Source organism: Mirounga angustirostris, unplaced genomic scaffold (genome assembly GCF_029215605.1).
Source record: "Mirounga angustirostris isolate CCGP_5_RB_7025 unplaced genomic scaffold, mMirAng1.0.hap1 SCAF_5, whole genome shotgun sequence".
Lineage (NCBI taxonomy): Eukaryota > Metazoa > Chordata > Mammalia > Carnivora > Phocidae > Mirounga > Mirounga angustirostris.
This window is the reverse complement of record NW_026991713.1, coordinates 172514680-172537977: the sequence shown is the minus strand read 5'-3', so window position 1 is coordinate 172537977 and position 23298 is coordinate 172514680. Positions and strand designations below refer to the sequence as shown.

The following is a 23298-nucleotide window of genomic DNA, read 5'->3' as shown; positions in this document are numbered from 1 at the left end:
GTCCTCTCCTAGGTCCCTCTAGTTGGGGTGCAGCCTGTGGCCCTGGAAAAAAATGACTTTAAGATAAAAAGGAAATTCTTAAAAAAAAAAAAATCTTGTTCTCTTCCTGTCACCCCTGCAGTATAAAAGTCATTTACAATCACATGGAATTTCTCTTGTCTCATTCTGAAAGTAAAGGAGAGGAAGAAGAAAGACAGAATGTTTACAGATTCCTGGGAGATGGGGAATGACCTCATCACTTACTGGGAGTTAGCCAACTGTCCAGGGAGCACAGATCAGTTTTGGGGAAGGCCCTGAAATTCCCCTGATACCCCAAATTCTCCAAATCTTTTAAGTCTTGAGAGAGGGATGGAGGGTAAGATGAAAAGGAAGTCATCCCAGGTCCAAGTGACACTTCCCATTATGGGCTGCCCACTCTGAGATGGACTCATCATCCATCTTGAGTCCTGTTCAGAGACTCGGGACTTGGGAAGTGTGGGCATGCCGTTGAGAAGGCCTCGGCAGGATTTGAGGGAACTGAGTGGAGAAAGAGGGGGTAGTTTGGGGGAGAGGGTGAAGCGGGTTGGATATGATATTTTGGGATATATATACTCAAGGGGGTACCAACGGGATATGTAAGCAAGAGGGCAAAAGCCACAGGAGTGGGCCTTTCCGTCCACCTTCCTAACAGCATCCTCTAAAAACAATCCCACAATTCTCTTACAAAATGTATTGCAACCCATTAAGCACTTCCATATTGGATGGCTTCTCTCCAGATTTACAGACATTTTACAGACTAGGAGCTCCCCACTGTGAACAGGGCCAGAGGTAGCCTCAGGGCCTCTGCCAGCCCCTAGGATGCTCTGGCGGGAGAATTAGAAAGACTCCCAACCTGGGGAGTGGGGCATAAGCTGGATTTCAGGGCCCAACCCTCATGAGGTACAGTGCTGTGGGTATCCTGCAGCCCAGAAAAGACCAACCTGGGCCAGGCTGGTGGGCTCAGCTTGTCCATCTGTAAAAGGCGGGAGGTGGGATGGTATTAGATCTCCCCGCCACACCCCCCAGCTACCTTCCAGATCCGATGCCTCACGAATTGGTGATTCCAGAAACAACTTCTCACTCCAAATCCTGCGCTTTCCTCGTTCTGTGCTACAGCTCACCTTGGAGAAAGAGCTGTCGAGGTAGAGGGTGGAGGTGAACGGGAAGAGGATTCCAGGGAAGGCTGGGTGTGCAATAGTTTGATCCAGAGGGCCCTGGACCAGGACCGCGTTATTTTTCGGCTTAATTCTTGTGAGCCTCGGTTTCCACCCCTGAAAAATGGGAACGGCGCCGCCTAATACAGAGGGCAACTTGGCCCAGGCGAAACTGCCAGGCATGGGGTGGGTGCCCCACGACCGTTTGCGGGCCCGAACAGGGCTTGGGTGGGAAGGTTCTAGAGAGTGTGTGCGCGAGGACGCAGGAGCAAGGTCTGGCTTTCCCGGCACGCGCGGCTCCCGGACCCCCAGCTCTGCAGCCACTGGCGCCTCCTCGGCCGCGGGCCGCCGAGGGTTAACGAAAAAGCCCCACGCCCCCTTTGACGGCGCAGAGCCCACCTCGCCGAATTTGAAAAGGCGGCCCTGGTGAGGCGTGGGCGCCCCCCAGAAACTTCCAACTCCTGGCCGGGCTCCGCTCGCTCGCCGGCTGCCTCTCTGCTCGGGGCGGGGGCCGCGGGTTCGGTCCGGCCGCGGGTGCGCTCCCGCCTGTCCTCCCGCCCGGGCTGCGGGTCCCCGCGGGCGGCCGCGCAAGATGAAGCTGGCTCTCCTCCTGCCCTGGGCGTGCTGCTGCCTCTGCGGGTCGGCGCTGGCCACCGGCTTCCTGTACCCCTTCCCGGCCGCAGCCCTGCAGCAGCACGGCTACCCCGAGCCGGGCGCCGGCTCCCCGGGCAGCGGCTACGGGAGCCGCCGGTGAGTAGCGCGGGCCGCGGGGCCTGGGGGTGCTGAGCGCTGGGGGCTGGGGGCTGCAGACAAGCGGCTGAGGGGCGGGGGGCGCCGGGCAGGGGGTGGGGGGGATGGAGGGCTGAGGGCGGTGGGCTGCGGACGCGGCGTGGTCGGGGCCTCGGGGCCTCGGACAGCCGGGCTGGGGCGCGGGGCCGAGGGTCCGGAGGTGCGGGGCCCGGACTGCGGTGCGCCCACCCTCTCGCTTCCTTTCTTTGCTCTCCCAACCTTCCCTCCTTGGGCTCCCGGCTCCGAGCGAGAGTGGCTGAAGCCTGCGGCGGGGGCGCGCGGCGGGGGCGCGCGTGGCCCGCTGGGGCTGGGTGGCTCAGTCCCGGGGTGTTTACCCGCTCACGTGGCTCCGCCGCGCTCCGCTGCGCGGCCGCGGCTTTGTGTTGGGGAGCAGGCTCCCGGGTTGCCAAGGCCGGGCGTCCGGGGTCTCCCGCCTCTCCTGCCGGCTGCCCAGGGACACCGGAGGGGCGATCCCGTCCCGTCCTGGGGGCTGAGGCCGCGGAGGAGCCTCGGCTGCGCCTCCCGGCCACCTGGGGACGTGGAACCCGGCTCGGATCCGAGGGGTCCGCGGTGGGGCGGGAGAAGGAGCGAGGTCACCGAGCCCAAGGTGCCCGGACGCACCGGTGGCCTCCTCCTCTGCCGGCAGGTGGCGCCCTGGCCACCCCCCACCCCGGGACGGTGTCCTCGCGGCGCGGTTGAATTCCCCCAGAAAACGCGTAAGCACGCGAGGAAAAGTTGCCAAACGCCTCGTTTGCGCAGCTCACTCGAATTTAGCTTTTCCTCATGTAATAATTACAACTCCCGCGGCTGGCATAGCTCTCTAGAGCACACAACGGGCCTTCCTTCGTACCTTCCACGCCTTTTGATCCTAAAACCACCCCAAGGGTACCTATTACAGCATAATCCTTCCTTCAAGTGAGGAAGTTGAGCCCCAGAGGGAGGTCCCCAAGTTTGTGGCAACTCAAGACTGACCTTCTGTCCGCTTTCTCCAAATCCTGAGCTTTCTGCCGCACCATCTCATTATTATTATGGAGGAAGGCAAGAGACAGGTCCCAGTTTTTTCCCCTCCGTGATACTTATTTACCAAACCCGGGAGAGCTACCAGGATGAATCCTGGCAATGTCTTAGAGCCCCGGGACACAGGGATGTTTTGTGCTGGGCGGGCTGTACGCTCCATGGCTGGGTAAGGCGAGACTCCGAAAAGCCAAAAAGTGCTTCTGGAAAACTTTGCATACAATTTTATTTCCCTCATTTTGTTCGGAAATACTTACCCATGGCTTCGATTCGTATTATTCTCCAAACACCCACAGTAGTGTGGCCTCTGCACGCTTCCATATGAGACGAGTCTGAAAAAATAAACTTTTCAAGTTGTAGGAGGATATGTATAACATGATCTCATTTGTGAAAAAACAAAAACAAAAACCTTCTGATTGATGGGCATGTAAATGCGCAGAAATAAAGCTTGTAGGCAAACGTTTCTTGCAGCGACCTGTATGGAGAGAACCGAGGCTGGAGGGGCAGGGGGAGGTGAGGTGGGTGGACTTCCATTTTCTCCCTCCGTGGACTTGGGTCTTGTTAGCCTCTTTTACCAGGAGCATATATTCATGTATTATTTTTGTAATTAAAAAGTGTGGGGGGGCGCCTGGGTGGCTCAGTCGTTAAGCGTCTGCCTTCGGCTCAGGTCATGATCCCAGGGTCCTGGGATCGAGCCCCGCATCGGGCTCCCTGCTCAGCTGGGAGTCTGCTTCTCCCTCTCCCTCTCCCCCTGCTTGTGTTCCCTCTTTCGCTGTGTCTCTCTCTGTCAAATAAATTAAAAAAAAAAAAAAAAAAGTGTGGGAAGGAAAGTCCAAAAAGGCTTCTGCAGTGTGGAACACGCATGCCGGGAAGAGCCAGAGGTGAGGTTCCTGAAGGAAGCGAGTGAATGGGGACGGGCATTCTGGCGTTTGGTAGGCTGGAACTTGGGGGCCACCACAGAAACTTGGAAGGGATTGTTGTAGCATAAATAAAAAAGGGTCCAAACAATTGTGGTAATCTTCCAGAACTCTTTCTACCAGGATGGAAGCCGGGAGAAGGTATAATTAGGTTTAGGGAGGATCTGGATGAATCTGTGGAAAATGGATTCCCAAATAGGTTACTGGGAGGTCTTCAGGAGGCTTGGGGCAGGTTCCAGACACTTGAGATTGATGCTCCAGAGCGTAACTGCCATGCACGGCCCAGCATGGCCATTGAAGCCTGGGGTCACACACTCCTGTGTCTCACCGACACAGCAGTCACAGGTGGCCTGTGTCCTTGAAATTCAAAAGCCCTAGAAGCAGAAGGCTTGGAGACAGCGTTTGGCACCGGGCCCTTCACAGCCTTGGCCTTGGCTTTGGCTCCGTAAGTGTGTTTACAGTGGCTTGGTCTCAGCCGATGGGCCAAGTGACAGAGCTGTTTCTTGACAAATAGTCCTCCTTTATTTCATGGTATTGGTCCTGTCGGCATCTGAGTTTTGGATGTGGTGTGTGTTCACCTTCGCGTGTGTGCGTGTGCACATGCGTACAAGCCTATGCCCGCCCTTCTGGGTCTGACCTGGGCTGGGGCCACCTTGCCTAACCCACAGTGCTCTGCTTTGGTCCCCTCTGTCAGAAGCCCAGGGTGCACCTCTCTGTTTAAGCTATTTTGGTAAAAAAAAAAAAAAAAAAGGAGGACCCCACTTCCTCAGAGGGTTGTTCCCAGAAGAACCTAGCGGCCCTGCATACGGGCCACTAATGATTTTTGCCAGCCATAGAGCTGTTCAGGTGCCAAATAAAAGCTGAAGGGAGGGGCGCCTGGGTGGCTCAGTTGGTTAAGCGACTGCCTTCGGCTCAGGTCATGATGCTGGAGTCCCGGGATCGAGTCCCGCATCGGGCTCCCTGCTCGACAGGGAGTCTGCTTCTCCCTCTGACCCTCCCCGCTCTCATGCTCTCTCTCTCTCTCATTCTCTCTCTCAAATAAATAAATAAAATCTTAAAAAAAAAAAAAAAGCTGAAGGGAAATGCAGCATTAATGCTCCTGCTGGGTTGCACTAGGAACAGAGCCCCCGATCCCCTGCTGCAGTTTCTCCATTCTACCCTAGTAAGCATAATGCATTTGTGAAACTCTTTAGAGTATACACATTTCCCTCATTTCCCTTTCTTCTAGACTCCTTCCCTCCCACCCTTCTCTGCCACAGATGTTTATGGGGGGGGGGGTCTTGTCTGTTGTCTCCTCCTCACCTCTATCTCCAACCCTAAAGGGGCCAGAGCAGGGTGATCAGGGCACAAGGAGTGAGACCAGACAAGGATTTCTACGCCTTATCCGCGTTAAGGATAGGTCTCCCAGCGGGAGGAAGGAGAAATTTTATTTAATTAATTAATTTATTTAAAAGATTTTATTTATTTATTTGACAGAGAGAGAACACAAGTAGGCAGAGGAGCAGGCAGAGGGAGAGGGAGAAGCAGGCTTCCCGCGGAGCAGGGAGCCCAGTGCGGGACTCAGTCCCAGAACCCTGGGATCATGACCTGAGCTGAAGGCAGCCGCTTAACCGACTGAGCCACCCAGGTGCCCAGGAAGGAGGAATTTTAATCCAGATAAATAATAAAGTTTTATATTTCATATTAATTTTTGGAGTGGAGGTGTTCTTCTGACTAGGAGAAAACAGAAGAGATGTGGGACCTGCCCAGATTGCAGCAGAGGAAGGAATGAATACGTCCGGAGAGTGGGTTCATGGGGCAGGGGACCAAGGACAAAGCTGTTTTTTGCTTCTCCTCTGAAGAAGAGAGCTCATTCCAGAAACCGCTTACCCTTGTGTAGGGTCCGAGGTGCGAGAATAAATGGAACCCACACACCGTAGGGCTAAATGTCTATATGTTATGACTCAGGTTAACAGATGGTTCAGTAAGTGGGTTCTGTCCACCAGCCTTGATGAGTGTACCTTCTCAGTGACCTGGAAAGCCGGGTCAGTGAGGAATTCATAGATGCCTCAGAATTCTGTTCTGGAAAATGGTGGTGGGGGAGGGCTGGCTCTGGCCCACCCTTTACCCGGGATTCCTCCCACAGGGTGAGGGGCTTTGTGCACAGGCTTATGAACCCCTCAAGCTGCACGTCCAAGTTCACTCCACACCCGTTGGCCTAGAAGTGGGCAGACTAGCTCCGGGGTCTGCCTGGAAGGATGGTCCTACCTTTAGTGATGCTGATACTAATGAATGAGGAATAGTTACTCCTTGAACCCTCACCAGCTGGTGGCCTGTTCCATCCTTGTGGCTTCACCTGCATGAACCTCTCATCCTTACCATGCCTCTCAAGGCTGCCCACTCACTCCCCACCGCGCCCCACTCTGCCATTATTCTGGGCACCAATGCCCCACATTACTCTAGGCCTCCCCTTCCCCTCCCCGTCCCCTTAGCCACTATCCTTGGCCTTGTGCCTTGCCAGGCTCTCACTTCCCTGCATGAACCTCCTCGCACCTCAGTATGTCGCTATCATAAATTTCATAAATTCTGGACACCGGCTCTGCCATCCCACCCCTCACTCGCCTGGCTGACCCCTCCTTTGCTCACTCTGTCTTCTCTTAGCCGATCTACTTGTCCCATCTTTGTGGCCTTCTGAACTTCAACTTCCTGTCCCCTTGACCTTCTCTCCCAGCTGCCTAGAAAGGCCCCCCACGGGGCCCTCCAGCCTCCCGTGGAGGGTCAGGGGGGCTGTGGATCTGCTGTAGCAAAGCCATTGCTCATCAGCAGTGGTGATAGGGTCTGGTTTCCTGCCTCTCTGCCCAGGTACCTGGAGATAGGGCGCTGTACCAGCCAGCCCTGTGACGGTGACGCTGTGGAGCCTGGTCCAGGACCAACGTAGCCACTGTCTGGTGGGGCCCGTTTTAGTTCTATAAGGATCTGCCTTTCTCCTCTGCACGGCTGCCCGATGGACCTTTCTCAGCAGCAACAGAGAGCACTCTCCTCTGGTTGAAGCTCTTTGGTGACCCACCACCTCCTGCATCGGCGTGGCTGACAAGTTTCAGGTCTTAGGTCAGCTCTTAGTGACTGGTAGGAGCCGCCCAGCCAGTGGGTTAAGAAGGATTCTGAGGTGGAGTCTGGGCTCCGGGACGAGTTCCAAGACAATTGAGGGATGTCACTGTGACTGAGGGACAGGAAAGTGGAGGCAAGTGTGATGTATTTACAGCCTTGGCCTTTATGATAAAATCTACTCTCTCCAGCGTCACATGTAAAGGCTGTCTTTTTTTTTTTTTTTGAAGATTTTATTTATTTATTTGAGCAACAGAGAGTGAGCAAGCAGCAGTGGGGGTGGGGGGAGGTTGGGGAAGGGCAGAGGGAGAAGCAGGCTCCCCGCTGAGCCGGGAGCCCGATGCGGGGCTCGATCTCAGGACCCCGGGATCATGACCTGAGCTGAAGGCAGACACTTAACCGACTGAGCCACCCAGGTGCCCCTAAAGGCCGCCTTTTTAAAGCCCATTATTTGTCCTTTACACCATCTATACCGTATTAGTTATTTCTGTTTCTTTGCATCTGCTGTTTGATTTGTTCGGAATGTCCTCCCATGAGCACCTAGAACACTCTGCTTACCTCTATCTCCAGGTTTCTCAACCTTGGTACCCTTGACGCTGTGGACTGGGTAATCCTTTGCCCTGCAGCCATCCTGTGCATTGCAGGGTGTCCAGCAACATCCCTGGTCTCTCCCCACTAAATACCAGGAGCACACCCTTGCCTCGAACCGAAACAACCAAAAGTGTCTCCAGACACTCCTAGATGTCCCCTAGGGGACCAAATCACACCCACTTGGAACTACCATTCTCTATGAACTTGAACATTTGATTTGGGGGACATTTAAAAATACGGCAATTAAATTTTTTTTTCTATGGAATTTGTCAAGCAAAATAAACCCCCATGTACCCTCACTGGGCTTTGTTGCACTTTGCCACACCTATCCTACTCCCCTCTACCCCCTAACACACACACAGTCTGTTTGTGTGGGTGGAGATTTTACCATTTCTTTTTTTTTTAAGTAGGCTCCGTGCCCAACGTGGGGCTCGAAATCACGACCCTGAGATCAAGAGTCACACGTTCTATCAGCTGAGCCAGCCAGGTGCCCCTGTGTGGAGCAATTTAAAGCAAATCCCAGACTCCTGTTCATTTTACTTGTAATACTCAGTTCACGCCTGATTCCTCACCAGCATGCCAGTGTCATGGCTAAACTGACTTACGCTCTGTCCTTACTCGTATTATTGTTCCTTATTACTTGCTATTGGATCTAAAATCCAATCCACATTCAGATTTTCTCTGGTTGTCCAAAAAGTGTTTCTTTCTTGTTAGTTTGTTCAAATCTGGATCTAAATAAAGTCTGCTTTGGTTCTTGTGCTTTTTTTTTTTTTTTCTTAGTCTCTCATGGTGGGAAAGTTCTCTCTCCTTTACGAAAATGTTTTTTTCCCCCAAGCCTTTGACTTGCCGAAGAAGGCCAGTAGTCCTGTAGAATGCCCATGTTCTAGATTGGGCTGATTGCTTCTGAGTGGTGTAATTGAATTGATCCTTTACCCCCTATATTTGTTCTGTATTGGAGATTAGATGTAAAGGTTTGATTACATTTAGGATCTCTTTTTGGGGGGAAGGCAAGAATGCTTCATAGTTGGTCCAGTTTATCACATCATATCTTTATCAGGAGGTGTTATGAACTGAATGTTTGGGTCCCCTCAAAATTCTTATGTTGAAGCCTTATCCCCCAATATGATGGCATTTAGAGATGGACCTTTGGGAAGTAATTAGGTTTAATTGAGGTCCTGAGGTTGGGGTCCCCGTGATGGCATTGCTGTCCTTATAAGAAGGGGAAGAGAGACCAGAGCACTCTCCCTCTCCCTCTCTCTCCCTCTTTCTCTCTCTCTCTGCCACGTGAGGACACAGTGAGCAGGTGGCCACCTGTAAGCCAGGAAGAGGGTTCTCACTGGGAACTGAATCTGCTGGCACTTTGACCTTGGACTCTTCAGTTTCTGTATCTGTGAGAAATATCTTTTTAAGCCACCAGTCTATGGTATTTTGTTGTGGGGCCTGGGCTAATATGGGAGGACATGACATTTTTTTTTTTTCCTGGAAAGGTGGCTGCTTAACATTCACCAAAACACCACTGTCTACTGGTTTCCTCTTCTCCTCTTTTTGCAATTTATTTGTCGAACAAACTAGGCCTGGTTGAGTTTTCCTCGCTCAAGTTGTTGTTGATTATATCCTCATGGTGCCTGTTAACATGTTCCTCTGTCCTCGGTATTTCCAGAACATTGGAAATTAGAGGTTTGAGTGGATTTGGGTTCCTTCTCCTCCTTCCCCTTATTATTATTTTGGCAAAATTACCTCATTGGACATGTAATATCCTTCCATCAACAGTCATATCAGGAGTCACACAACGCCTGGTAGTTTCTCTTTCTCTTGTGACATCAGTAGGTTTTGATAATCATTGTCTTCATTGCTATTTCATTAAGGGCTGCAAGCTTGTCCTATTCTAATTCTGACATTTTTTTAAAAGATTGTATTTATTTATTTGAGAAAGAAAGAGAGAGCAGGGAGGAGCAGAGGGGGAGGGAGACTGCATGGAGAACAGAGTTTTTTGAGATTCTTTCATCACGGCCCATTATAAGAAATACCTTTTCTGTGGCGACTGAGTACGCCCATGCATGCGCGCACGCTTGTGTACATCTGAAACAAGTTTCACAAAATAATGCTTACTGTTACCATATGTGATACTCGCTTTTTTATTGTATTCTATGGAGTTCATAAAAAAAAGTGCTTGCCAAGACTCAGAAAATTGATTCCACAGCCCCTCTGGGTTAAGACCTGCCTGGGAGACCCTGTGCCCTGGGGGAATGTGGGAGGCTCCTTGCCCCCTGCACCCCCCTCCCGCCCCTTGCGTGCCTGGCTCTCCCACCTCTGCTCTAACTCTGAAGTCTCTTGCTGTTTCAGCCTAGCTGAGCGCTTGGTGTGCCCCCTTCTTACCCCAAAGGCCTCCCCCAGACCTTACTCCACTCTCTTTCTTTTTAAAAAAAATTTTTTTTTTTAAGATTTTATTATTTATTTGAGAGAGAGAGAGAGGGATAGAGCACAAGCAGGGGGAGCAGCAGAGAGAGAGGGAGAAGCAGGCTCCCCGCCGAGCAGGGAGCCCGATGTGGGGCTCGATCCCAGGACCCTGGGATCATGACCTGAGCCGAAGGCAGACGCTTAACCGACTGAGCCACCCAGGCGCCCCTCCACTCTCTTTCTTATGGGGCAGCCACAAAGCCCTTTCCTTCAGGAAGCTTTCCAGGACTGACCTCCCTGCTCTGTGGGCAGCAATCTGTGTCCCTTGGATCTGTAATTGTTTGTGGTTTTCATATTGAGAACTCACTTCCCACTTTCCTTCCCTGCAGATGGAATTATTTCTCCTACCTGTTTACTCCCTAGCATGCCCCAACCGGCCCACCTGGGATACGGGTGCACAAGCTGACCCTGCCTGCCACCCACTCCTGCCCCTTGGGGATGTGAACTTATCTTGCCAGGCATTTAACCACCTGGACACTGAGCCCAGTAGGTGGGCTGGAGCTGGGAACTCAGATGTGAGGGCCGGGGCCGCTGCCTGGAGACCTGCACACAGGAGGACCTCTGCACGCTCTGGGGAGTGAATGATCACATCTGGGAGGCCTTGTCTCCCTGATCGCAGGTTCTCAGGTGCCTTACCTTCAGGGAGTTACTATTGAGCACCTATTGTATGTATACTTGGTGCTGGTGGCTGCGAGGTGTGATCGGTGGGGACTCAGAGACTTGTTGCAGAAGGCAGACCCCTGAGTGAGGGTGGGATTTGCTGCCATGTAGATGTGTGCTAAGTGGTATGAGCAATTGTCTAGGGGAATTTGGGTGTCTCGTGCCTCAGTTTTCTCCTCTGTAAAATGGGGATGATTACAGCATTTACTTCAGAAGGTTCTTCCAAGGCTTAAATGGGTTAATACAGTGCTTAGAAAAACGTGTTAGCAAACACTCTGTTTGGCCTGGTGACTGTGCAGTGTGCCCATGTACCTTGCAAAGGTTGGGGTGAAAGCCGTGTTTAGAGGATGGGGTGTTTCACAAACACACTAGGCCGTGGGATCATTTCCTGGGGAGCATTTTGTCCGGCTGGTGTCCTGGACGCCATACTGTGGGAAACACTGGTTACATGTTTCGAGGACCTCCCAGGGGGTCACTTTTGAAGTGGGTTTTGTAGGATGAATGGGAGTTTTCTTGGCAGTGACAGGGGAGGGCGTTTCGGGTGGACGAAACAGCCGTGTCAGGGCTGGGAGGCATGAGCACGGTTATATATGGTTAAGTTGGGTGAGTTCAAGAAGGGCTGGACCCACTGGGCAGGCCGGGCCTTTGGAGCCTGAGTGCAAAGCTGCTTTCTGCCACCCTGAGGATCCTGGGCTTTATGTCTAGACATGGTCACAGTGGGTCTTGTGCTAACCTTGCTGGTGGGAGGAGAGCCGACTAACAGACAGTGTCGGCACTCCCGGGCCACTTGGTGGACCGCCGATAAGCAACGGCAGGTTGACCATGACAGGGGCTTCCAGCCCTGCTGAGTGCTTGGGGGATGCTGGGAGCCGGCCGCTTTGCTCCTTGGAACACTGCAAAGACTACAGTGTTTTCTCAGCTTTGAAAAGGCAGCAAAGCACAGTGTTCAGGCACCTTACGTTTTTATAAAATACTTGTATTTTTCCTCCACGGGGTTTTCATGGCATGCAGCCGTGGGCTGGCCCACGTTGGGATTTAGTGGCTGCTTGTTGAGTGAATGAATGAACAGAGGCCTTGACCTCTCTCCTTTGGGAAACTGAGGCTGTGGCCTCTGCCCTTGTGCGGTTCTGTCATTGTGAGGGGCCTGGGAGGGTGGTTCTTGTCTGCCCTTTGTCCCCGCCAGGTCAGCTCTGAAAGCCCTGTTTAGAGGAGCGATGGAGGTGACTTGCTTGAGGGGGTCCTGCTTCTTCCTTTGAAGTAGAAATGGGTGCAAAAGGGGGACTTTTCCTGAAAACCACACGGAATGGCCTCGATGTAAATATCTGGTGTGACTTTTTCCTGTAGCCCCAGGCTTTTCTGTATCTCCTCTCCCTTCATCTCTCTCTCTCTCTCCCCTCCCCCCCACCCCCAGCTTGTCTGTTATTTTAAAATCCATTCCCAGAGAAACAATTCCTATGGCAATAAGAACACTACTCCAGGCTTCTCTTGGCTTGAACTGGTCCCACACTTCATTGCCGCTTCGAGAGTGTATGAGCTGGACCCCGACCAACTCTGCCTGGGGCAGGGAATGGAGTAACAATAACTAACTGTTAGAGGATTTTCGGGAATCCTGCAGCCGATCCTAAGGAAGTAGACACATGGCACACTGTTCTCCTCCCTGAGGAGTCAAGGGTCCCCGGCCTTTCCTGCCCGGGCTTCCTTTCCTCGTCTTCCAGAAACCAGGGTGTACGAGACCGTACGAGACCACCTTGAAAGGAGCTGGACCCCGTCCAGGTTAATTCTGTAACACTCGGGGTGGCGAGGCAGGACTCCCACCTCCTGAGCCTCTCCCCGGCCTCACCCACAGCTGCCTCCAGAGTGCTCTGTGTAGGGGTCAGAGCTGACCACTGACTGCTGACCTCTGCCGGCTCCCCAGGGCCCGCAGTGACCTTGTCCTGCTGGGTGTTAATGGTGGTTGTGAGAAGCAGTTTGGGACGTGCTTGCGGACCAAGCTCAAGCGTTTCCCTAATAAAGAAAGAGAGCGTGAACCCCGCCTCTGGGAGGGGCCCTGACTGAGTCACCTGACCTCTCCTCATCTGTAAAATGGGGATGATGGTCCTATTTACTTCTGGGGCTTGCCTGAGCTGATAGTAACAAAGTGCTTAGAGCGATAGCTAGGAAGCACTCTTGGTGACTCATTTCAGTGATAAAGGCTTTCCTGGACTGAGCAGGGCGCCCCGGGCCTTGCAAAGCTTGGGAAATGTTTCAAGGACATCGAGGCCACCGACTCTTTTTCTGGGGAGCATTTGGTTTGGATGGTGTTCCAGATGACATGCTCTGGGAAGCGCTGGCCTAGTGGGTCAGAGTTCATGTCTCAGCAGTTTACAGCGCCCTTCGCCCTTCGGGAGCCGGTCTTCGGCAATCTCAGCAGGGGCATTGCTAGCCTCCCCATGCAGTGGCCCACCCTGGTGCTGCTGGCGACCAGGGAAATGCCGGAGTGAGAGTCCTGTCGTTTCCTGAATCCCAGAGGACCCTGCTGGGGTTTTCAAGGCTTCGAGTGAGGCATGGGGGCCGGTCCACACTCGCGGCCGAACCTCGGCCACTAGGGGCGTGAGCACACGGGGCTGCCCCCAGAACGTGATGGGGGAACAGGTGGGAGGGGCTGGGGGGGACACCCTGAGATGCCCGTGGTGAGGTCAGAGGGCCCCGGAGCGCTGATGAGCTTCCTGTCCCAGAGAGCGAGACCCCGTGTGGCCCCTGGATCAGGGGACGGGGTTTCTTTGGGCCTGTCACGCCCAGTGAGGGGACCCGTTGCCAAGCCGGCACTTCTTCTCCGTGACTTGGTGCCTCCCGAGTAACATGAACCTAATAGGATTGGGTGAGATCAAATGAGGGAGTGTGTTTGTTAGAGATGCAGACTAGGTATTACTCAGCGCGTTCCTGCCCACCGGACACCTTCCACCTCTCTGAGCAAGACTTGGGGGCACCAGTGCTTGTGGGAGGATGGATGTTTGCTCCGTGTGTTTGTGTGTGTGTGTGTGTGTGTGTGTGTTGCGTTGCTTGCACCCGTGGCTGCAACTGGCAACGCAAACCTTTTACGTCTCTGTTTGCAAGCATCTGGTCCCCCTACGCCCTTCCCTCGTTACGGAAGGGCAGGGAGTGTGCGGCCTTTGCTGAGAAGCCCCCCAGGTCCTGCCACTCGGGAAGCCCAGCAGAGGGTCTTTCCTGCTCCGAGCCACTGCAGAAGGCTTAAGCTTCTGTCTGTCCTGGGGAGCAGGCTCTGGAGCCCGGCCTGCGCGGGCTGTCCGCTGACCCTGCGGGGGTCTCACTGCAGAAGCCTTTGCTCAGAAAGTGGCAGTTTCCTTCTGATTTGGCTCCGGCTGTCTGTGCCCCGGCCGGTTGCCTCTGGCATCTGACATTTTTGTCATTCCTGCTGCCCTGCAAGGGCTTATTTGGGGGAATCAGCACTTTCCTCTTCCTGTGCCTCTGTGAGTGACTTGGCCACACGGCTGCCTCTCTGGATTGGAGAGCTCTCAGCCTGCCCGGGCACCCATTTTCTGCAGGGATGGAATCCGGGGTCTGCAAACGGTTTGCCAGGCTCTTTCTCTCATGTGTCGCATGGCTGATGATGACAGTTAGCTTGGACCCTGACTCTCCACATGCAAGGGCTCTGAACATTATATGCACCTTCCTGGAGAGGCGGCTGTGCTTACCGGAGAGACCCCCTTAATCTGCTCCTTGCTTCTCCGGTCCTCTGCTCACCCAGCTCCCTGTAACCTCAGGCTGCTTCCTGCTTTTGGCATGTCTGCTTCTCTTGGCCTAGCCAGCTAACTCCTGCTCAAAGCTCGGAGCTCAGCCTAAACATCACACCTTCCGGGAACCTTTGAGGTCCCCCAAAATAAGGCCAGGCCTTTTAGTTAAATGCCGTTGGAGTTTGCTCTCACACCCAGGAGCTCATGGTAACTCTAAGTCCATCCTCTAATCAATCACTTGGTAATTACCGAAGAGTTGTCTACGTTGAGACTGTTGAGTTTTCTGAGGGCAGGTGTTCTGTCGGTCTTGTTTGGTGTCGTATCTCTAGGTTCTTGGTGAGTCCCTGGGTTACAGAGAGTATCCAGCAAAGGACTAACTGCTTTGCAAGCTGTATTTGTTCTCTACTGCTGTAACAAATGACCGCAAACTCTATGTCATAAAGCAATACAGATTTATTACTGCATGGTTCTTGAGGTCAGAAGTCCGAAATGGGTCTCACTGGGCTGAAAGGGATTCGCAGGACTGGTCCTTCCGGACTCTCCAGGGAAGAATCCATTTCCTTGTTTTTTTCAGCTTCTGGGAGTTACCTGTTCCTTGATGGATGATTTCTTCCTCCATCTTCAAAGGGCACCCTCCAACCTCTCTTCCTAACATCTCCTCTCTTTCTGACTCTGATCCTCCTGCACTCCATCTCATAAGGACCCTTGTGATTCGGTTGGACCCACCTGGATCATCCAGGATCATCTCCCCACCTCAAGACCCTAAGTTTAATCACACCTACAAAGTCCCTTTAACCATGGAAAATAACAGATTCATAGGTTCCAGGGATTAGGATGAGGACATCTTTGCGGGGGGGCCTTATTTAGCCCACTACACAAACATAAATGAAAAAAGAAAGGCACATCAGACATTTGGGTTCTTGGAGAGTTGGGTTAACCTTGGATTTCAAACAGTGTTCATACTGAAAGTGGGTTGGAGCCTCAAAAGCCTGTTAAGACTCAGCCTTGCATGAAAGAGCCATGATAAGGGCATGGCCTTCCCACCCAAGTTTTTATGTAGGCTGTGAGGTAGGGATTTAACTTTAGTTTTTCCCCCCAAACCTCTCCTCATGCTTCTAGTGAATAATCCACCTTTTTTTTTTCGTGATTTGAAATACCACTTTTATCATATACTCAATTTCCCTGTATACACAGCCCTTTTTCTGAACTCTTAATCTGATCTGGTGCCCAAACCACACTACTTTAATGACTATATCCTTATTGTATGTCTTGTTAGCTGATAGAGCAGTTCCTCCTTCACTGTTCATCTTTATCAAAATAGTCTTAGCTGTTCTTGTACATTTTTTCTTGGCGGTGAATTTTATAACCATCTTTTCTAGTTCTGTAAAACATGCTGTTGGGATTTTGATCTAGGCTGTGTTGACCTAATGGATTCATAGAATTTGATGTTTATAATATTTTGTGTTTTGGGGCGCCTGGGTGGCTCAGTCGTTAAGTGTCTGCCTTCGGCTCAGGTCATGATCCCAGGGTCCTGGGATCGAGCCCCGCATTGGGCTCTCTGCTCGGCGGGAAGCCTGCTTCACCCTCTTCCATTCCCCCCTGCTTGTGTTCCCTCTCTCGCTGTCAAAAAAAAAAAAAAAAAAAAAAATCTCTATAATATTGTGTGTTTTTTCAGGAACGAGGTATACCACTCCATTTATCTAGATCTTGTTATATTTATTCTTGGGCGTTTTATAGTTTTTATGGCTATCGTGAATGAGTCTTTTTTGTTCCCTGACTTTTGTAAATGTTTATGTCTGGCAAATAGGAAAGCTGTTGATTTGGGGCGTGTTGGTTTTATATCCAGTTACCTTCATGTGTTAAAAAATATATATATTTTAATGGTCTTTCAGGTGGTTCTCTGAGGTTTTGAAGGTAGAGAGTCCTAGAGTCTCCAGTGTGTGGGTGTCCTTCCACACAAATGTTCCCAGGTAGATGATGTTCCCCCAAAACCTTAGGTGGCCCAAAGCATTCTTAAGGGAGAGAGAGCAGCATTTCAGACTCTCATAGAGTCACGCACACTAGTCCAGATGTTAGCTGTCTAGTTGCCTCGTATGGCCTGGGGCTAGCTCTGTAGGCTGATTCTGGCCCTTCTGCGCCTGTTGATGTGCTTGTGGAGAAATCACAGGGACAGCTAACACTGAGTCAGTCACGCCTGTGTCCCAGAGAATACAGAGGGTCGAAATTGCAAGTGCCTGGGATCTTGAGACACAATGCAGCATGGAGTGGCCCATGGGGTTGGTCGTACTGCATTCTGGATTGTGTGTCTGCCATGTCCTGTCTTGGTTTTGCTTTATTCCTGTGTCACGTACTTGTTCTGCAGCTGGGCTCAGGGTCAAGAACCCCATCCTGGATGGCTTTGTTTGCCGGGGCAAGTAACCCGGGCCTGAGCATAGAATGTGAGCTGAAACAATCCCTTATTGATTCAACAGCAACAGGACCAGTTGGGACACCACTGTGTTTACTTCTCAGGCTCAGCAGTCCAACTTCTTCAGGAGCTCAGGAGCCTAGGGCTACATTCTAACCAGGGACGAACTGAGGAGTGAACAGGGAGCCCGGGGGACCCTGACGGGGTATGCGGGTCCGGGCAGTTGCAGGAACAAGAGGTTTGGCAGGAAAACTCCGTTTTCAGCCTGGCCATTGGCAGGGAGGCAGTAATACTGGAAATTGTCTGCCTGCTGGCCTGGGGCAGCTGCACGTAGGGACAGCTGTCTCCGCTTTGGACATTGGATCTGCCCTGAGATTAATAACAGAGCCTGGCCACGGCCGTGGGGAGCAGAGAGGGGCTTGGGTTACAGCGCACCAGGAAATTCACCTGCCCTGCTGACAGTGGGTGGGTAGCTTGCAGGATGGATGGGCTCTGGGGGCTGGGGGGTGTCTGGGCAAGACAGCTTACCCCTGGCCAAGCCAAATCCACCCCCACGAGATGCAAGCTGACTCTCCCAAGAGCTGCTTTCTTTCCGCTGGACCCGAAACCAGCAGGAGCTGATCTCCAAGAATTATGTGAAGAGCTGGGAATGGAAACCAAATGTTGGTGTCAGGTAGAGAAAGCTGATGGAAGCCCTCGGCCCAGCAGGCCTGGGAGCGGTGGGGGCCCGGACTCCGGTGGCCCGCCCAGACGTGTAGGTAAAAGGGGCCTGACGCATTTTCTTTCAGACAAAAGTTTATTTTCTCCTGGTTATATTTACTGTGGCTCATTTGGAAAATACGGAGAAAGTGGAAAGGAAGAAATCATTTATAATTCCATTTTTTTTAAGTTTTAAATTTTTTATTCCTTTTCTTGTGGCGAAACCCACATAACCTAACATTTACCATCTTAACCACTTTTAAGCGTATAATTCCATGGCATTAAACACATTCACATGGTTGTGCAACCATCCCCACCATCCATCTGCAAAACAGAAACTCTAGACCCATTAGACACTAACTCCCCAACCCCCTCTCAGCCCCAGGCAACTACCATACTACTTTCTGTTGGTATGAATTTGACTCCTCTGGGGACCCCATACACTCTTTGCCCTTTTGTGACTGGCTGGTTTCATTTAGCATGATGGTCTCCATGTTGTGCCAAGTGTCAGCTGAAGAATAGTCCATGGTATGTATGGACCTCATTTTGTTTATCCTTCCATCTGTTGATGGGTGTTTAGGTTTCTTCAACCTTCTGGCTATTGTCAGTAATGCTGCTGAGAACATGGCTGTACAAATATCTTGTTGAGTCCCTGCTTTCAGTTCTTTTGGGTAGATACCCAGCAGCGGAATGGCTGGCTCGTATGGTAATTCTATTTTAATTTTTTGAGGAACTGCCATACTGTTCTCCACGGCGGCTGCTCTGTTTTACATTTCCACCAATAGCGAGAAAGGGTTCCGATTTCTCCACATCCTTGCCAACACTTGTTATTTTCTGATCTTTTTTTTTTTTTTAAAGATTTTATTTATTAATTTGAGAGAGAGAGTGAGAGAGAGAAAGAGCACAAGAAGGGGGAGCGGGAGAGGGAGAAGCAGACTCCCCGCTGAGCAGGGAGCCCGATGCGGGACTCGATCCCGGGACTCCAGGATCATGACCTGAGCCGAAGGCAGTCGCTTAACCAACTGAGCCACCCAGGCGCCCCTATCTTTTTTTTTTTTAAGATTTTATTTATTTTTGTGAGAAAGAGAGAGGTAGAGTGAGAGAGCACACACAAGCATGGGGGGAGGGGCAGAGGGAGAAGGAGAAGCAGACTCCCCGGTGAGCAGGGAACCCGATGCCGGACTCAACCCAGGACCCTGGGTCATGACCTGAGCCGAAGGTAGGTGCTTAACCGACTGAGCCACCCAGGTGCCCTGATCTTTTTTTTTTTTTTTTAAGACGCACACACACACACGCACACACACACAAACACACAACGGTGTGGACATGTGAGGTGGTGGAGCGGCAGAGGGACAGAGAGAGAGAGAGAGAATCTCAAGCAGGCTCCATGCCTAGCACAGAGCCAGACGCGGGCTCAACCCCACGACCCTGAGATCATGACCTGAGCTGAAATCAGGAGTCGGCCACAGAATCAACTGAGCCACCTAGGTGTCCCCTGATTTTTTTTTTTTTTTGATAGTAGCCATCCCAATGGGTGTAAAGTAGCATCCTAATCTCATTGTGGTTTGGATTTGTATTTCTCCAGTGATTAGTGATGTTGAGCACCTTCTCATGTGTTTCTTGGCCATTTGTGTTCATCACTGGAGAAACATCTATTCAAGTTATTTTGCCCATTTAAAAATCAGGTTGTTTTTTTGTTGCTTTTGCTGTTGACATATGGGTTCTTTATGTATTCTGGATATTAACCCCTCATCAGATATATGATTTGCGAAATTTTTTTTCCCATTGCATGGGTTGCCTTTCACTCTGTTGATTATGTACTTTGGTGCACAAAGGTTTTACATTTTGATGCAGTCCAGTTTAGCACGATTTTTCTTTTGTTACCTGTGCTTTTGCAAGAAATCATTGCTGAATCCAGTATCTTGGAACTTCTGCCCTATGTTTTCTCCTATGTTTTGCCCGAAGAGTTTTACTCTTTTAGACTTACATTTTGCTCTTTGACACTTTATGTATATCACAATTTTGGGTAGCTCGATACTCAGAACTTGCATTATGACTAGTGATAGCTGAGCCTTATAGTGTTCAATGATGATTTTTCCTCTCCCTGCCCACATTGTTGACCCTTCTTGTTTTTGTTCACTTAGCTTTGGGGTTATTTGGGGTTTGGGCTTATTTTGGGGGTTAGTTTTTGGGATTTGGAGGTTCTTTTTCTTTTTCTAAAGATTTTTCATTTATTCGTTTGAGAGAGAGAGAGAGCACAAGCGAGAGCATGAGCAGGGGGAGGGTCAGCGGGAGAGGGAGAAGCAGACTTCCCACCGAGCAGGGAGCCCGACCTGGGGCTCGATCTTAGGACCCCAGGATCATGACCTGAGCCAAAGGCAGATGCTTAACTGACTGAGCCACCCAGGTGCCTTTTGCTGTGGGGTTATTAACTCATCTCTAAACCCTTCCCTAGTCGAGTGCTCGCTTCGGCAGCACATATACTAAACTCTTCCCTAGTTGAGCAGATTTCCTCCTGATAATCCGTTAGATATTCTGCTACTCTCATCTCTTTGGAGTAGTTACTGCCCAGACTTCTGATCTGCTGAGATCTGGCCAGGTAGAAGTTGAAACCTATAATCTTGGGATCGCTCTTCATCAACATCCTGGTGATTTCCTTTGCCCCAACCTTCTCCCCTGTGTTGGACCCCCTCTTTCCTGCATTTCATATCCACTATTTTTGGTTTACTCCCTCATTGTAATGGAATACATCCTTTAGTAGCTTTCTGAGAAAAGGTGGAGGGTGCATTAGGCTTGGTGTCAGGAATTCTGCCCCAGGCCCAAGGCTAAGACACTTGTGTGCATCTCCTGCCTACCTCTGCCATGGGGCTTTACACTAGAATCTCCCACCCGACTTCCCACCCTCCTCAGGCTGGACTGCCAGGGATCACTAAGCTTGGCAATGTGAGTTTATTCCTATGAACTCATTCTTTCTATTAGGTTCTGGCTTCTTAGAAATTCCTTTCCTTTCCCTCCAACTTAACCATGACTTCAATAATATGTACTTTTGACTTGATATTTTAACCAGCATCATTCGTTGTGCTGAACCAGGAAGGGTTTTGTGAGCAAGACAAGGAGGTGGGGAAGGGGTGGGTGGGGCAGGGGGAGAGGGATTACCTGGGGAAGATGAAAACCAGAGCCTTTCTCCAAAGACCCTGGGATAGAAGATACTGCTGTTTTGTATAGGGAATTCAGTCTCAAATGCTCTAGGTGGGTCTCCTAAGTGCTAGGAACTGTGGGGTTAACTGAGGCAAGTGCCACATGGTCCAGGGGCTCATGTGGGTCAGACACCCACTGGGAGCAAAGACCCAAAGTGCCTGGGGCAACAAACCTCAGCCTGGTCACAGGTGCAAACAACTGGGGACAAAAACAAGGGAACGCACCAGCGAGTGCCTGACCCACTCAGGAAACTGAGGCACCCGCCTCGTCCTCCTCCAGAGCAGGTCTGTAATTTCTCAGAGGGGTCCCAGAGTGAGGTCCTTGTCTTTGCTTTGTTCCTGCCAGACCAGCTTTCCAGAAGCCACTTTTCTTTTCCTTTTTTTTTTTTTTTTCCAGAAGCCACTTTAAAGAAGCCACAGAGGCCACCAGCTTTAAGGGGCTTGCTTCTCCCTTTGAAGTGCGAGTGGGTGGAGAAGGGAGAGTTTTCGAGAAAATTCCTTGAGACAGCCTCAACGTAAATATCTGGTGTGGTCTCAGGGATTGGGAACCCCTTCTCTGAAGTTGGGAAGAGGAGGGTCCATTGCAGGGGCTGTGTGGCCGGCTGGGCTTTGTGGGGAGGACTTCTCACAGACCCCCAGAGCTCTGGGCCCCTCTGTTCCCCGTGAGGCTTCAGGGCTCCTTCAGGAGAGTGTCTCCCCTCCTCAGGTCTCCTCTGTGGCCTGTGCCCTTTGCCCGCGCCCTGCCTCTCTGGCCTGACCCGCTAACGAAACCCTTCTGTGCAGAGGTCAGTGGTGCCTGGCTATGGTCACAGAAGCCTCACAGGGGATGGGACGGCGGAAGGAAAGGGGGCTGGGGGAGGGCCTAAGCCACAGAGCTGGAGCAGATGGCTAAGAAAAACACAGGCTTGTTTGCCTCTCTGGGGGTTCCAGCACAGGATGGGAGTTCTCTGGTCTGAGGAATTTGCTCACACACAAGGGCATGTGGGAATGTGTGTGTGTGTGTGGGGGTGGGGGTGGGGGGAGTCACCCCATTTGTGCCGCAAGTGCTGGGGCCTGGTGGGGATTCTGGTTGTTGTTTACCATCCTGAGGGACTGACTTCGTCTGGGCTGTGGATTCATCCTGGGCAGGGGCTGTGACCTTCCCCCTCAAAGCCCACAGCCCCTCCCGCCCCGGCCATGGGTATTTTGGGTATGTGTCAGTACAGGTCCTGTTGAGTGATAGTTGGACTCAGGAGGTTTCAAGAGGAAGGGAGACTCTTCATCTTCCCGGATAGTCTGCACATAGGTCTTCCCCCCGACTCTCCGGGAAGGAGAGAGCGATCTCTGCATTTGGACCCAATTTTAGAGGCCTTTCAAACTCTGCAGGCTTCAGCTGGGAACCAAACATTACCTTTGGTAGTGTTAGGCTATGTCTCATTGCAGGGACAGGTTTTGTTACTCTGCTGTCTCCGCCCCCCCCCCCACCCCCCCCGCCACTGTCATCCTCCTGGGAAAACAGGCTGGGAGATGAGGAGGGATGGGTCCAGGGTCACACAGCTGGGGAGTGGCTGAGCCGGGGCTGGAATTGAGTTTTCTGGCTTCCTATCCTGTGCCATCTGCATCGTGCAGCGTAGGGTCTGTGTTTAGATGGACACAGTGGCAGGGTGTTCTAGAACATACTGTATGAATAGAAAATGGGAGGTATAGATATTTATTACTTACAGTTCCCAAGAATAGAAGGCAGGCCAAGCTGCACAGGGTCACATGAGGAAGGACCGGGGTTCCTCGGGGGTGGTGGTGGGGAACAAGAAGCCTTGTGGCTTTTGCTGGAAGGAACAGGTGAGGGAAGGTAAGCAGGCTCAGGCTGGCTAGTTTGAGCAACTCCAGTGGGCTCTGGGGCGGAGGGGCTGTCACTTGTTGTGTGTGGTACCCGGCCCTGGGGTGAATAGGGCAGGTGGATAGTGGCCCTAAATGTGAGAGTCCCCAGAAGGAGGCCGGTGGGTGTGTCCTCTGGATCGACTGGTTTGTATTTGAACGCCATGCCCCAGGAGCGGGACCTTCGCCAGGTGACTCAGGCGCATCCTTGGGTGGTCCAGAGCGAGGCGTGTCTGGCATGTGCCTACAGGGCAAATGTTGGAGCATCAAGTTTCTAGACACTAGAAACACAGCGGATACACAGGGGCCTGTGTGAGCCCATATGTGAATGTGGCCAGCTCAGGAGCAAGCGCTAATAAGGCAGTTGGGGTCTTCAGGAGCCACTGATTTTAGCCGATGGGGACCCACGTGGGCCGTACACAGGCAGGGGTGTGTGTTACTGCTGTCTACCATCTACTCAGTAATTAATGAACTCATGATTTATTTCATATCTGTTTTCTCTGTTAGGCTACAAGCTTCCTGAGCATAGAGACCAGGATAGACACCTTCGATACCTCATTAAAATGGCAAACACTGAATCAATGCTTATTATGTGTCAGGTGGTATTCTAAGTGTGTTGGGTACATTAATTCATTTATTCCTCACAATGTCCCCATGGGTTAGGTACCATTATTATTTTAAGATTCATTTATTTAATTGAGAGAGAGCGAGCATGTGAGTGGGGGA

General features: G+C 51.6%; 1 protein-coding gene across 2 annotated transcripts in view; it reads left to right on the top strand.

The window, feature by feature from the left end:
* The first annotated feature begins 1622 nt into the window (after positions 1–1622).
* Positions 1623–23298, top strand: part of COL26A1 (collagen type XXVI alpha 1 chain) — a 141880-nt gene continuing 120204 nt past the window's right edge. For both annotated transcript variants that reach the window (XM_045875619.2, XM_045875618.2), the window contains exon 1: positions 1623–1922. In XM_045875619.2, the coding sequence (XP_045731575.1) occupies positions 1765–1922 (158 nt within the window). In that variant the 5' untranslated portion in view covers positions 1623–1764. The remainder of the gene's footprint in view (positions 1923–23298) is intronic.